The sequence below is a fragment of the Bemisia tabaci genome, chromosome 3, assembly GCF_918797505.1.
Source record: "Bemisia tabaci chromosome 3, PGI_BMITA_v3".
NCBI lineage: Eukaryota > Metazoa > Arthropoda > Insecta > Hemiptera > Aleyrodidae > Bemisia > Bemisia tabaci.
In genome coordinates, this window is record NC_092795.1 from 16470550 (window position 1) to 16483401 (window position 12852).

At 35.6% G+C, this 12852-nt stretch overlaps 1 protein-coding gene across 3 annotated transcripts in view; it reads left to right on the forward strand.

Moving 5' to 3' along the window:
- fry (microtubule binding protein furry) overlaps positions 1–12852 on the forward strand; it is a 41914-nt gene that overhangs the window by 2473 nt on the left and 26589 nt on the right. For all 3 annotated transcript variants that reach the window (XM_019061957.2, XM_019061959.2, XM_019061960.2), the window contains exons 4-17: positions 282–484; positions 1269–1451; positions 1766–1973; positions 2744–2881; positions 3545–3779; positions 4439–4617; positions 5496–5720; positions 6195–6338; positions 6974–7202; positions 7811–7983; positions 8389–8530; positions 9349–9516; positions 9796–9991; positions 11036–11212. In XM_019061957.2, the coding sequence (XP_018917502.2) occupies positions 282–484; positions 1269–1451; positions 1766–1973; positions 2744–2881; positions 3545–3779; positions 4439–4617; positions 5496–5720; positions 6195–6338; positions 6974–7202; positions 7811–7983; positions 8389–8530; positions 9349–9516; positions 9796–9991; positions 11036–11212 (2600 nt within the window). The remainder of the gene's footprint in view (positions 1–281; positions 485–1268; positions 1452–1765; positions 1974–2743; positions 2882–3544; positions 3780–4438; positions 4618–5495; positions 5721–6194; positions 6339–6973; positions 7203–7810; positions 7984–8388; positions 8531–9348; positions 9517–9795; positions 9992–11035; positions 11213–12852) is intronic.

The window sequence follows — 12852 nt, forward strand, 5'->3', positions numbered from 1 at the left end:
CAAAGCATATATAACTATAGGGTCAACGATTTCTTGCCTGAGGTTTTCTTTATCATCAGTCGACTCAGATTACAATTTTTTTCTCAGAATAATTCCGTAATTTTACTTTAAACTCTTTTGTCAAGTGCTCAGTATTACTGTGATATTTTAAGAAGGTTTTAATGCTGAGTTCAGTTCAATTTTTTGGTTTATTTACATTTCTGAAAAAAGGTACATACTTTTTATCAACCGAACTCTTTAGTTTTTATGAAAGCCAAATACATATTTCGGTAACTTTTCAGGAACGGCCTTTATCTAAAGTTCTACAGCGTGGGGAAGACAGTCAGTTTGATCAACTTTTAACAGCTTTCGGTTCAGTCGCAGAGCATTGCTTACCATCAATTTTAAGAGCATTACTAGCTTGGTATGAACGGCAGATGTCTCCTCCTGAAGTGTTCTCTGGAGAGGCTAAGAAATCAGATAAAGTGGACTCAAAAGGAAAGAGGTGCGCATTTATCAACTCCTTATTTCTTTCCAATCTGTTTTAAATAACTATGAGGCTAAACTACCCTGCTGCACTAAGGAAGAACATCATTTGAACATTTCAGTGTCACCAAATTCCCTAGGACAAAATATTTCATGTCACGAAAAATCATCAATGTTTTTCCTCCAAATTTCTGATATGATGTATTATAGTGGTAGAAAGTAAGTTCCAAAGTGTGATAAAGTGAGTCTCAAACATAAAGTTTCAAAGAAGAAATATCACACCAACAGTTTTTGTGATGCGACTCTAAACGTTGACCAAGGTGTATCTTTTCACCACTGTTGTCAATTTCCTAGAGCATTCCATCTGTCGAAGTTATGTCATTGTACCGTCTCGTAGTTCTCATGGTTTATGATGTATTTTCTGAGCTTGTTGACGTTCATAGTGCATTTTTTTTTGAGTATGCCTTGCACGTTTGTTTATATAAGTTCATCACTGAATAGTAGAAAATTACAAAAATGAATGGATGGAATGGAACGGTGGATGGCTGCAAATTTTGGCCAAAATTTATCAAGCAACTGAGTTTAGTTCTTGACCTCAGCGGAGTGTTTTCCTCCTTGGGTTACAATCCTGCCGATTTGGTTAAAAAAGTAGACCAAATCCACCCGCTGAAATTTGCCTTTTGTTTAGAGAATTAATTCTCTTCTAGCTGCAAATTCATGGATGTGGCATCCCAGAACTGAGGGGAAAAGATTTAATTTCTTATTATCATTAATTTGGTTCAAATTGCCTTTTTCTTTTTCAGTGGTGAAAATTCTGAAGTGAAAGAAGTGGATGTCGTCCTGGAGCGTCGTGATTTGGCAGTCGAGTTCATATTTTGTCTAGTATTGATTGAAGTTTTGCGTCAGTTACCATTTCATCCTGGCCATGAGGATCTTATTTCTTACATCGAAAATTTAGCGTTTAAACATTTCAAGTACCGTGAAGGGTAAGGATTCCTCATATTATTCTTAATGAATTATAAAAATAAAAACTATTGGATCATAATCCTACATGAGGTTCCGAGGAGCTTACATCTGTTCCCTTTAAATCTTGTACTCATTTCCATCCAATTGTGCCTCCTGTTAATACCCAACAGCAGGCAGCCTCCTTAGCTCAGCTCAGTCCTCTGTAACATATGATGATCTCTCTGATGATCTGATACTCTGATGATCTTTGAAAACTTTACTGCAGAGTAGCTTTTTGTTAGTTAAATCAAGCTATGTGGGTTAGTATTAAGCTTTTGTACCTCGAATTTTGCAGATCTCAGAATAGTCCAAATGCTGATAACATTCACATGGTTGCCGATCTTTATGCGGAAGTTACGGGTGCTTTGGCTCAATCAAGATTCCCCTCCGTACGCAAAAAGTTCACTGCTCAGTTGAAGGAGTTGCGTTCCAAGGAACCATCAACACACACCTCTCAGTCAATCGTATCTTTGCTGATGGGAATGAAATTTTTTCGGATAAAAGTATGTCTGTGTACTGAATATATCACAATAAGTACTACTTTTTTTTTTCATTATTAAATCTTTTATTGCTTTGCCTGTTAATGCAGAAGAAATACATTTCGACATTATCTGAGGTAATACATATCGAGTAATTTTGATTTTCTTATTATTTAATTTATCAGCTGCAAAGCAGATCAATTTTAATGTTAATCATCAATGAATGTGAACAGTACTCTCAGGAATTATGTATCTAAAAGCAAGAAGAAGATTACTATCCACTCCTCCATCAAACTTCCTGTCATAATAGATTTTCATTCCCTCCAAAAGAATGCCCGTGTACATTAAATTGTGAATATTCTCAGCAGATTGAAAAATGCTCATTCCTTATACTTTTTGAATTTGTAAGTGTAGGGTTTACGTCAATTCCCAAGTAAGATATTCAATGAAGAGAATTTTTTACATCATCCTATCTTGAAGTGTCTCATGAGCTGTATCTACAGTAATTTTTACTTATTTTTTCACCATGACTTCTTTGAACTCCTTTGAAAGAAAAAAAGTATGGTTTTGCATAAAATGTAGTTTGAATTGGTCACTTGTTCTCAATAAAACAATCGTATGTTGGGATTTGATTTTATGATGAAAGTTAATATGACTGGATTATCGACAGTCATTACTCATTTGCAAGAAGAAACAATGATTCAGTGGTAATGGAGGGTCCTTTGAAGTTCAGGCAATCGTTTTTATTCCTTTACCTATCGTCATTCTGATGTGAATAATGATTGTTCCCACAGATGGTTCCTATTGAAGAGTTTGAAGCATCATTCCAGTTCATGCAAGAAAATGCCCAGTATTTTTTGGAAGTTAAAGACAAAGATATCAAGCATGCTTTGGCAGGATTGTTTGTTGAAATTTTAGTTCCAGTAGCAGCTGTAAGTGATAGAAATTTTCACAATATCTTATGAAAAAACTTCAACTGGCAAGGTTGCAACTATTCATTCAAAGTCACTTTTAAAAAAGTACTCACTAGCAATGAATGTTTCCAAATTCTTTCTCATGTATCCATTTTTTAAAAATTTTCTCTGTTAAAAATAAAATCGAGCTAGTGGAAGGAGGAAAATAAACTCTAGATCTAGACAACTGGTATAACCTTCAAAACCAAGGTAAAACCTGTTCACATTGGTGTACTTACTGAGAGTATACATGCATACTTTCACTGCCAATTGGCAGCACTTTCCTCAATTAAAACGTCGCGAGTCAACGTGTGTTTATGTTTCTGTCTCTGTGGCGCTAGAAAAATGTGCAGAAAAAAAAGGAGCAAACTGCAGTGAGCTATTGTAAAACTTATAAGTAATGGTTTATAACCAGCGTCAAAAATTGGCTAGCCTAATGTTTGAGCATTCACTGTTAGTCATGCATCAGTGTCTGACGTTGGTTTGCTGGTGTCAGCCCTTTGAGCCCATCGCAGTTCCTCGGAAATACCTTAGGGTCAGGGCCATGGATAGGGTCTTGAATTCTATGATCTGACAGGTTTATTTGTAATCTTTGTAATTAGTAGTGTTCTTTGAACTAATTCTTATTTTTCTTGGTTTCAGACTGTCAAAAATGAAGTGAACGTTCCTTGTTTAAAAAACTTTGTGGAGTCATTATACTCACAAACACTAGACATGTGTACCAAATCAAAGCATAGATTAGCCCTATTTCCTCTGGTAACATGTTTGCTCTGTGTGAGTCAAAAAACATTTTTTCTTCAGAACTGGCACTATTTCCTAGCCATGTGCCTCTCTCATCTGAAAAACAGAGACCCAAAAATATCACGTGTTGCGTTAGGTAAGCTTCATATTTCTATCTTATGGAGTAATCTTTCAAACTTACTTCAACATCAAGTTGATGATAGACTTCCAAGCTGCTATCCCTCCCTTTCTGGCATTTATCATATTATCAGAATGCATCAATTTGGAAGTGACTGAATTATTTCTCCTTCAATCTAAATAAAAAATTGTGTAAAAATGATGTAAGTCTGGTGACAGTATTTCCAGAGTCAAAGAGATGGCACCATCAGATGTACATGCAGACAGCTCTAGTACTGATGCTTCAATTAGGTTAAAAATGTTCCAAGTCCTGAAGTGGGACAAAAGGCAAAAACTTTACAGGTGTAAAATTGGCCAGAAGACGAACAATATAAGTCCCTCTCAAATTGAGGATTGATCGATGTGTTCATTTTTTTCACTCATTTTTTGCTGAATAAAGGAGATTTATGTAGACTAGAATCCTTACCAAAAAAAAACAATAAATAAATAAAAAAGTTTTCTTGAGTTTTTCAATTGTATCTTGAAGTTTTCATTTCTCTCCTCTACTCTAATTTTTCTTTTCTCTTTGTGCTTTAGCACACTTAGTCATAATAATCGAGTTCACATAAAAACCAAATGAGGAACCTTTCAAATAAATTAATCATGAAAAATGCAGTAATTGTATGAATCATTTTTCAGAATCTTTGTACAGACTTCTCTGGGTTTATATGATAAGAATCAAGTGTGAGAGTAACTCGGCCACTCAGTCCCGCCTCCAAAGTATTGTCAATTCACTGTTTCCAAAAGGATCCAAAGCTGTTGTTCCAAGAGACACGCCTCTCAACATCTTTGTAAAAATTATACAGTTCATAGCACAGGTAAAACTTTTCTTCTCTCCTCTCTCTAGTTTGCAAATTCTCCGCCAAGGGAAAATTTACAGAGTTAAAAAGTTGGAATAGTTCAACGCAAAATTTTGTATCAATAATCTCTAGAAAAACAATGTAATGTCTGTATTAGTCATGAAAACGGTAGAGTTTGTTCTGCTCACTTGGTTTTCCTAGAATTGTTTTTTTTTTTTGTTTTGAATTTGTCTAGAATTGTTTGATCAGAATTGTTGACTGTGCCTCCAATAGGTCAGGTGCAACAATAGATAGATTGCATGAAGGGATTTTGAAAACAGGAAGGCCTATCTGGGCAAGCATAAAAATCCTGCAATACTCACCCGCAAAATTGCACCTTATCCTAAGAAAAAGAATCCAAAAGAAGAAAGATCACTTTGAAATTTAATACATGTTGAAACATGCAGGGTCTTTCAAATAGGAAGGCTTTGAACTTTCTGCATTCCTGGAATCATTCCTTTATTGAATGTGTAACATAACTAATCGCAGTAACACCAATTCGTTAGTAGATAGGAAATGCAAAATTCAGCAGATTTTTTGTCTTTGCTTATGTATTCTTAGGTTTATCTTTTGTTCTTTCACAATCTCCAGGATTAAGATTTTGGAAAATTTTAATTTTGATGAGGAGAACTCAGAGTGAATTTTCAAATTCTTGTCAAGAATACCTACATTTTTTTATTAAATTCACATTGTTTTCGTTGTTGATTACCAAAAAGAGAAACTTTTTCCTCTCAATTTTTTTCAGGGAAGCCTTTAAAAAGTCTTGAATCATTTCTGCTTGGATTTTTTAGTATCTTCAGAAGAATTTACTGTAAATTTTTACGAATTGCTGAGAATGGTTCTTGGTTTTTTTCCAGGAGAGACTTGACTTTGCAATGAGGGAAATAGTGTTTGACCTCCTGTCAGTTGGCCGACCGATAAAGTTGATTTTAACTCCAGAGCGGATGAGCATTGGTCTGAGAGCATTTCTAGTGGTCGCTGACAGCTTACAGCAAAAAGAAGGCGAGCCGCCAATGCCAAGAACTTCTGGTGCTCTTCCATCCGGGAGTACGCTCCGAGTGAAGAAAACTTTTTTGAATAAGGTACTGGCAGTCATACTCGAATTATACTCTTACTGTCATTACTTCCACTTCCTCAAATATAATAAATTTGCAGGTCAAAGATGAGTGTGTCAGTGATATCATTGGCACCTCCAGTGGCTTGATTGCTGAATTGTTAAATGACCAAATATGAATTCCTATCCTACTATTGCTATTTGTTAATCAAAGTCATTCGATAATAATTCAAAAATCCAGATGGAGGTCCCACATCCTGCAGGATGTTTTATAACTTTTTCTTTCACAAAACTGACTGAAATTCTACTGCTGGTGGGGTCAAACAAAGTTTGAGGTCCTGCAAGACCTTCATTTTAAGGATCTGAAATTGTATAAAAATAGCCCAAGCAAAAAAACATGTTAAGAATGTTATATTCCTTCTACAAAAAAACATGTTAAGAATGTTATTTTCCTCCTACGCAAATTTAATATTTATTTTATCAAATGTTCGATGTTCACTAGATGCTCACTGAAGATACAGCTCGCAGTATTGGAATGGCTCCTTATTTTCCTCACGTCAGACGCGTTTTCGTAGATATATTGAGAGCTCTCGACGTACATTATGGACGACCTCTCACCATGACCAGCACACAAAATGTCAACAAGGTAGATATAAATACGTATTCTTCTGATCTCTTATCCTTACACAACCTTTATCCAAAATGTATTGCAAATAGAGAGTTTATAGGATGGAAGTAGTAACTTTAGCTTAGGAAAAATTAAGTGCAATTTTGGATCAATCCTAAGTTCTTTTAATCACTTGGTTACCATCATAAATTAGTCTCATCTCTCAACCATCATTTCTATCTTGGTCAATAGCTAATTGATAGGTAAATTGTGGAAAATGAGAATTTAGGATGAAGCAGTTCTGAGTTAGCTGCAGAATTATGTTGTGTAAAATGCTTTTATTCTTGATCAAAGAAAATGGGCCAAAAGATTGAGAAATTGATTAAAATCGTCTCAGCAGCAACATTTTCACAGCAAATGTGTTGGACCTGGAGAATTGGACCATACTTTGCAGTTGGGAGCTACTATCTCTGAGTCATCTAAAAAATCACTTATCTGCATAGGGAAACAAATGACACATCATGTTTTTTGTGCGTGGTCCAATTGTTCTTGCCAAGCCAGAAAAAAGAGCAAAAAACAGCAAAATTTGCTCTTTTCAAACCGAGGTATCTACCAATCACCACAACTGTCACTAAGTAATTTAATGCATGTATATTTGTGCTTATCTTATCCAGGAGCCAGACGAAATGATCACTGGTGAAAGGAAGCCTCGAATTGACCTATTCAGAACTTGTGTGGCTGCTGTTCCTCGCCTTATTCCGGATGCCATGACTGGCTCAGAACTGGTTGATTTACTGTCTCGACTAACAGTTCACATGGATGAAGAACTGAGGGCCTTATCATATCAGAGTCTTCAAACTCTGGTCATAGATTTTCCAGATTGGCGACATGATGTCATTCTCGGTATGGGTTTTCTTTACTTTTGTCACGTTTCATCAAGCCATTATGAATTCATCCATTTTGTTTTCCTGTAAGGTGATCAGTCTCATGTGTTGCTCATTTTTGGTGACACTTTTTCTTGTGATGGGATTAACATATCTACCTTTATTTCTCGTTTTTTACAAAAATTAAATGCAGAAGAATCAAATTGAAGAATGTTGCTTTTTAACTCTTTCATTACCAGGCTAGATCCTGCAAGCGCATGCTGTACAATAGAGATCGGTTATCATACAAACAAATTGGAGTGCTCCTTATCAAAAAGCTGTTAAAGATGAAGTTCAAATCCCTTGCAACAGACAGAACTACAAACATGAATACTTCTCAATGGAAATTTTTGAGTAATGGCGAAAATTATGCAGGGAGGATAGGGTTTCGTAGATGCTGCGTTAGCCGTAATGAAAGGGTTGTAGAGCTTTGGTTTTCACCATCATTAACCTTTATATTCCCTCTCTCTCCAAAGTATGTACATTTTATACACATATGTACCAAATTGCAAAGAAACAGGTAATAAAAGTATTCGTAATGAGTAAGAGTATTATTTTATTAAGACAAGTTAAATTTTTTCTGCATAGGATTTACACAGTTTCTTGCTCGAGACATTCAAGATACCTCTCCGCAACTTATGGACAATGGATTGCGCATGCTTCTTCAGCTTTTAACCAGCTGGAAAAATGCTCTCAGCCCAACAACCAAAGGAGATACGTTACGCAACTCAATCACTTCACGTCCTGTCGATCAACCACAGGTTATTATGATTCCTTTTCTGCATATAGGAAAATAATAGAAAAAGAAAAACTATAGAAATACCAGAACTAATAGAACTAATAGAAATACTATGATCCTTAGTATCCTCTCAGGATGTTTGTTCTGATGAAGCCAAAAATTAGGATTGAAGATGGCAAAAGAGCAATTACAATAAACTGATCAATCTCCGTTGTCGCCCTGAAGTTGTGTATAGATGATAATAATTAACTTTGGTTTTGATGGTAAAGGAAAAGTCAATTGAAATGAATATATTTCTTTATTTGCCCTTTTAATGTCATAATGGTCCAGCTCCTCTATCTTCAGGCGCTCTTGGCGCATGGCACTGGAGGAAGGTAGAGTACTCGTCTGAGTTTAATTTTGTTTCGTTTTCTTTTTTTTGTTCCAGATTACCAAAGATGAGTCATTGATGAATGTCTTCCATAATGTTCAGGGCTTCGCTCTAGTCATGTTGTGTAATTGTCGCCTGTGCCCTCGGCGTCTTGCAATTCATGTATTGCGTGAAGTCAAATTTTTGATCAAAGCTGTCGGTAATGTGGCATTTTTTATTTAGCTCTTTCAGTTTTGAACCTTGATTTTAGAGTAATCCTCTGCTTTTTATTCAGTGTATTTCATGTTTAATGTTTTATCCTCATTAAAATTACCTTAGTATGTTTTTATTGTTTACTGAAGTAAACAATAATGGAGTTTAAGAAGGGATCAATTATTTATATTCCACCAACAATGGGTATTGCACAGAGGGTAAAGAGCACTGAAATTTGTTGAGAAAGAGGAGAAAACGGAAATCATCTCTTGATCAGCACCTATCTAAAAACTCCAGGTCACTGTTAAACTTCATATGAATATTCAAAATTATATTGCTCGTATTGTACTTCTATTCCTATAAATTGTTTCATTTTTATTTGTAATTAGTTTGACTCATTCAAGCTGTGGAGAGCAAACAAAGTAGAAAACTTTGCTTTGTATGAAAATTGTTTTTGCTTTTGTTTTTGATATTATGTAATTGTAAATTTTTTCAAACTCAGCCTCTTGAAGGATTCTTGAAATTTTGTGCTTGTCCAGCGGAGAAAAGAAGACAAAGGTGGAATCTAGCTATGAGGTTCGCCAATTGTTAAGTTGAGCAGCAGTGGCTGAGCTTTTTAGACAGGTTAGAGGCCTTTCTTTGGCGGCAGATAAACGGTCGATTATTGAGCATGAAAAGACGTATCTGCTGCTGCTTGATCAACTGACCAATAGTTTTAATAATCATAAAATTGCCAAAGTTTCAACAATATCGTAAACCACATACGTCACGTAGTGCTCTTCTTTATTGATGTTAATACTGACTGTACATCTTTATTTTTATAAGGCTGTGATAAAGAACAACCAGTGATAGACGTAATTGATAAGTGCTGTCCACAAGTGCTGGAAAAATGTCTTCCATATTTACCTGCAGCAGAGAAGACAGCTGCTCTTTCTGCCTCAGTCATTGATTTGCAGTGGATAGCGGACAGAAGCTCATCTATATGGACAGCAGGTAATCCAATTAGTTTTTAAATGAAATGAAATTAATTCAGGTTTCGCAAAGACAACCACTGCAGATTGAGTTTTAAGATTCTGATTGCAAGTTCTCAGTTCTTGGTTCCCATTGTAAGGATAAACTCCTATGCTGATGAGTAGGAAGAAAAAAAAACAATTATGTCAAATTTATTAAGTTTGGTTCAGTGATACTTCGTAACAATTTGTATTAGGCTTTCCATCGGTTGATTTTTCTTTTTTCGAATGGCCTTTGATTCTTTGCTCTGTAATTTCCCAGGTGTTCAAGAAGAGAATAGCTCAAAAAGCAGTTCCTCCTTTAACTTGATGAGCGGTGGAACAGATCCTTGGGGCATTTGCTTGTTCGGTTTCCTAGAAAGAGACAGAGTTCTGTCACAGTGCCCGAGCGTAGTGACCCAGGCATGGCCGTTTGTCTATTCAAGACTTCATTCATTATTTGCTGTCATTGATCCAACGTAAGTATTTTTATTTATCTATGTATATTTGTATGTTTCTTTTTCATGGCAGATTGCATCTAAAGATATTTTTCTCATCATAATCATGGTCTGTTAAGTATACATTTTTTTTTACCTTCGGTCAATTTTGTGAGCGTTATCAGATATTTCCTCATAATGAAAGTAGCATTGCTGTTTGTTTGTATCCAAGTATTTGGGACTGGCCATAGCTCTAACACAGGCCTCTTGTAAATCACGAAACTTCGGGCAGAATCCCTCTCATTTTCATTGGTTTTTGATGATATATTGACCAAAAATCTCAGACTCCTCCGGTAATCATGTAATTATTCAACTTGGATTTTTATGTAGCATTCAACTTAAGGCTTTCTTTCCTTATATACAATGAACTAAAAAGCCTGTTCAGACCCTCCGCCCTTTGAGTGCTACATATGTGCATAGTGTGAATGCACTCTCTCTGAATAGTATAGAAAGGAGGTATATCAATGGTGTAACAAGAAAGAAATGTTTCCTTGTTTTCAATGTTGTAGTTTTTTTATCATACGGTATGTCTTTGAAAGACAACCCATCACTTTAATTTTCCTAACTTTCTTGTGAACTTTTTTCATCCTGTCAAGAATATAATTGGAAAATTTCACGCAAAGAAGTTGTGTGGTATTCTTTCAAGGATATCAAATATGTACAGAAATTAAGCAATATAGCAATCAAAATACACGTTTTTTTTAAGTTTGTTATCCATTAATGCTGAGCTACTGCTCCAACAAAGGACTATCTTTCAAACAATATCCCTAAAATTATCAGAGTGACTCTCAAAGCTATGAACTTGTGGTGTCTTGCAATTAGTTATAATTATTCACGCAGCACCTGACAGGAGACTCCGAAGCTATTGTCCTGACAAGCTAGTAGTTTTTATTTTATTTCAAGGATACATTTTTTTTTTTTTTTCTTTCTAATTTGGCTTTTTACTTCTCTGTTGCTCTCACTGTCAAATCGAAATTTCCTTGGTAGCAATTTTTTTTGAAAGATCCATTTTTGTGCTTTTAACAGGCCTGTCAACGATAACAGAGCATCAATTCTGAGGAGCTCAGCTCCTCCTCGAAAGCCGGTCACCGAGCGTGATCTTTATCTTGCACTCTGGCGCTACTATGCAGGGTTTGCGATGCGTGTTGTGCCTCCTGCTCCAAGTCCAGTTATTCGCTGTGCCTCACCAGATTTAAGTCTAAGGTATTTTTGTCTTGTCTTTGATTGCATCCATCTAATTTTTTCGAAAGCCCTCAAGGTGCATGAATTTAATGTTTTAATGTTTTTCCAGCAACTTTGTTATTGTTTGAAGCAAATGTTTTCTGAGTGAGCTCGTTCAATGCTTTTTTTTTATGTGACTTCCATTGCTTTTTCCCCCCTCCTCTTTTGAAGTATCCTAATTTTAATTTTTCTACCAATTCAGTGACAAGCACTATCCTGCACAGAGTTACTCTTTTGAAGTTTTTTCCCCCCAGATAAGTTGTAGATTTTTTCTACGAAATACTGGTCACTGAAAGTGAATCCTTAATGACAAAATTGAAGACAATGCTGAAAGATAGAGTAGATGTATCTAGCCCAAGGCTACCTGTACAACAGAATGCTTCATTATCTCAAAACGATGTAGCTGTAACTCTCCATGATATTACGTTAAAAAAAAAAAGTTCCATCTTAAAATGCATAATTATTTCCATTCATTCACAGAAAGCGGGCAGCAACAATAGACCCACTCGCCAATGACTTTTCTAATCAGTAAATTGGAGATCCTAGAAAATGTTAGCAATCATAGCAATGCACAAAAATCAGAGGATATTTTTAACTTCTTGTCAGTTAACCTGTCCGCAACAATATCGATGACTGATATGATGTTACAAGTAGTTGAAGGGAATTAGGCAGTATTTCTGATATCTTTGTAATCGAAGACATCTCAATGAGAACCAAGAAATGAAAAAAATGAACATTGTAAGATAGACAACCTTGAAATATGAAGTTAAAATTGTAGCAGATGAGCAATTGTAGCACATGAGCATCAAGATTGACTGATCCTGCTGATTTGAAGGTTTTATTAATCAGTTTGTAGATGGCTGCAATCAACAAAGTTCCATTGGCGGATTCAGCAATTTGGCAACACTGTTTTTCTCCATTTAAACCTATGGAAATATATCGACTCTTGGAGGGGCCAGGTGCTCCGACAAGAATCGATTATTCAACATAGGTTTAAATGGTGAGAATCTGGTGTTGCCAAATTGCTGGATCCGCCTCCGCAAAGTTCAAGCCTCAATTACTTTCAGCTATCTACATGTTCATTTCCAACCAAAACCCATAGCAAAATATAATAAGAAGATGAGTAGATGTGCACTGTAACCTGATGAGCATTAGTACAATCGCCTGCAAACTGAGTTTGTACCGATTGCTGTTCTAGAACTCTTAATTAGTTCGATACCAATTCCTTTTTTAAAAGAATGTTACTGTTATTTACTTCCAGTCTCTGAATGTTTAGTCCTTCTTACTTGACCTAACCTACGTGCTTAGTAGCATCTTCCCTCTAACAAAACTTTGGAAAATTTTAGATCTTGCATTAATGTCAACTAAGTAGCATGTTTCTAATATGTATAAGTATCCCTTAGATTTCAGGATATTAATATTTTTTATTTGCTTTTGCATGAGCTACAGAGGAGTATCTTCCTCGCCCAGTTTAAGCGATAGTATGAATTTGATATGAAAGATTAAGGAAATAAGGGGATAGGGACTCTAACGCAATTTAATTTGAGTCCTGTTTGACGTATCTAGGCCTTTTTTTGACTGCTAGAAATAGCAAAATCTTTAAACGAAGGCACTTGAAGTGT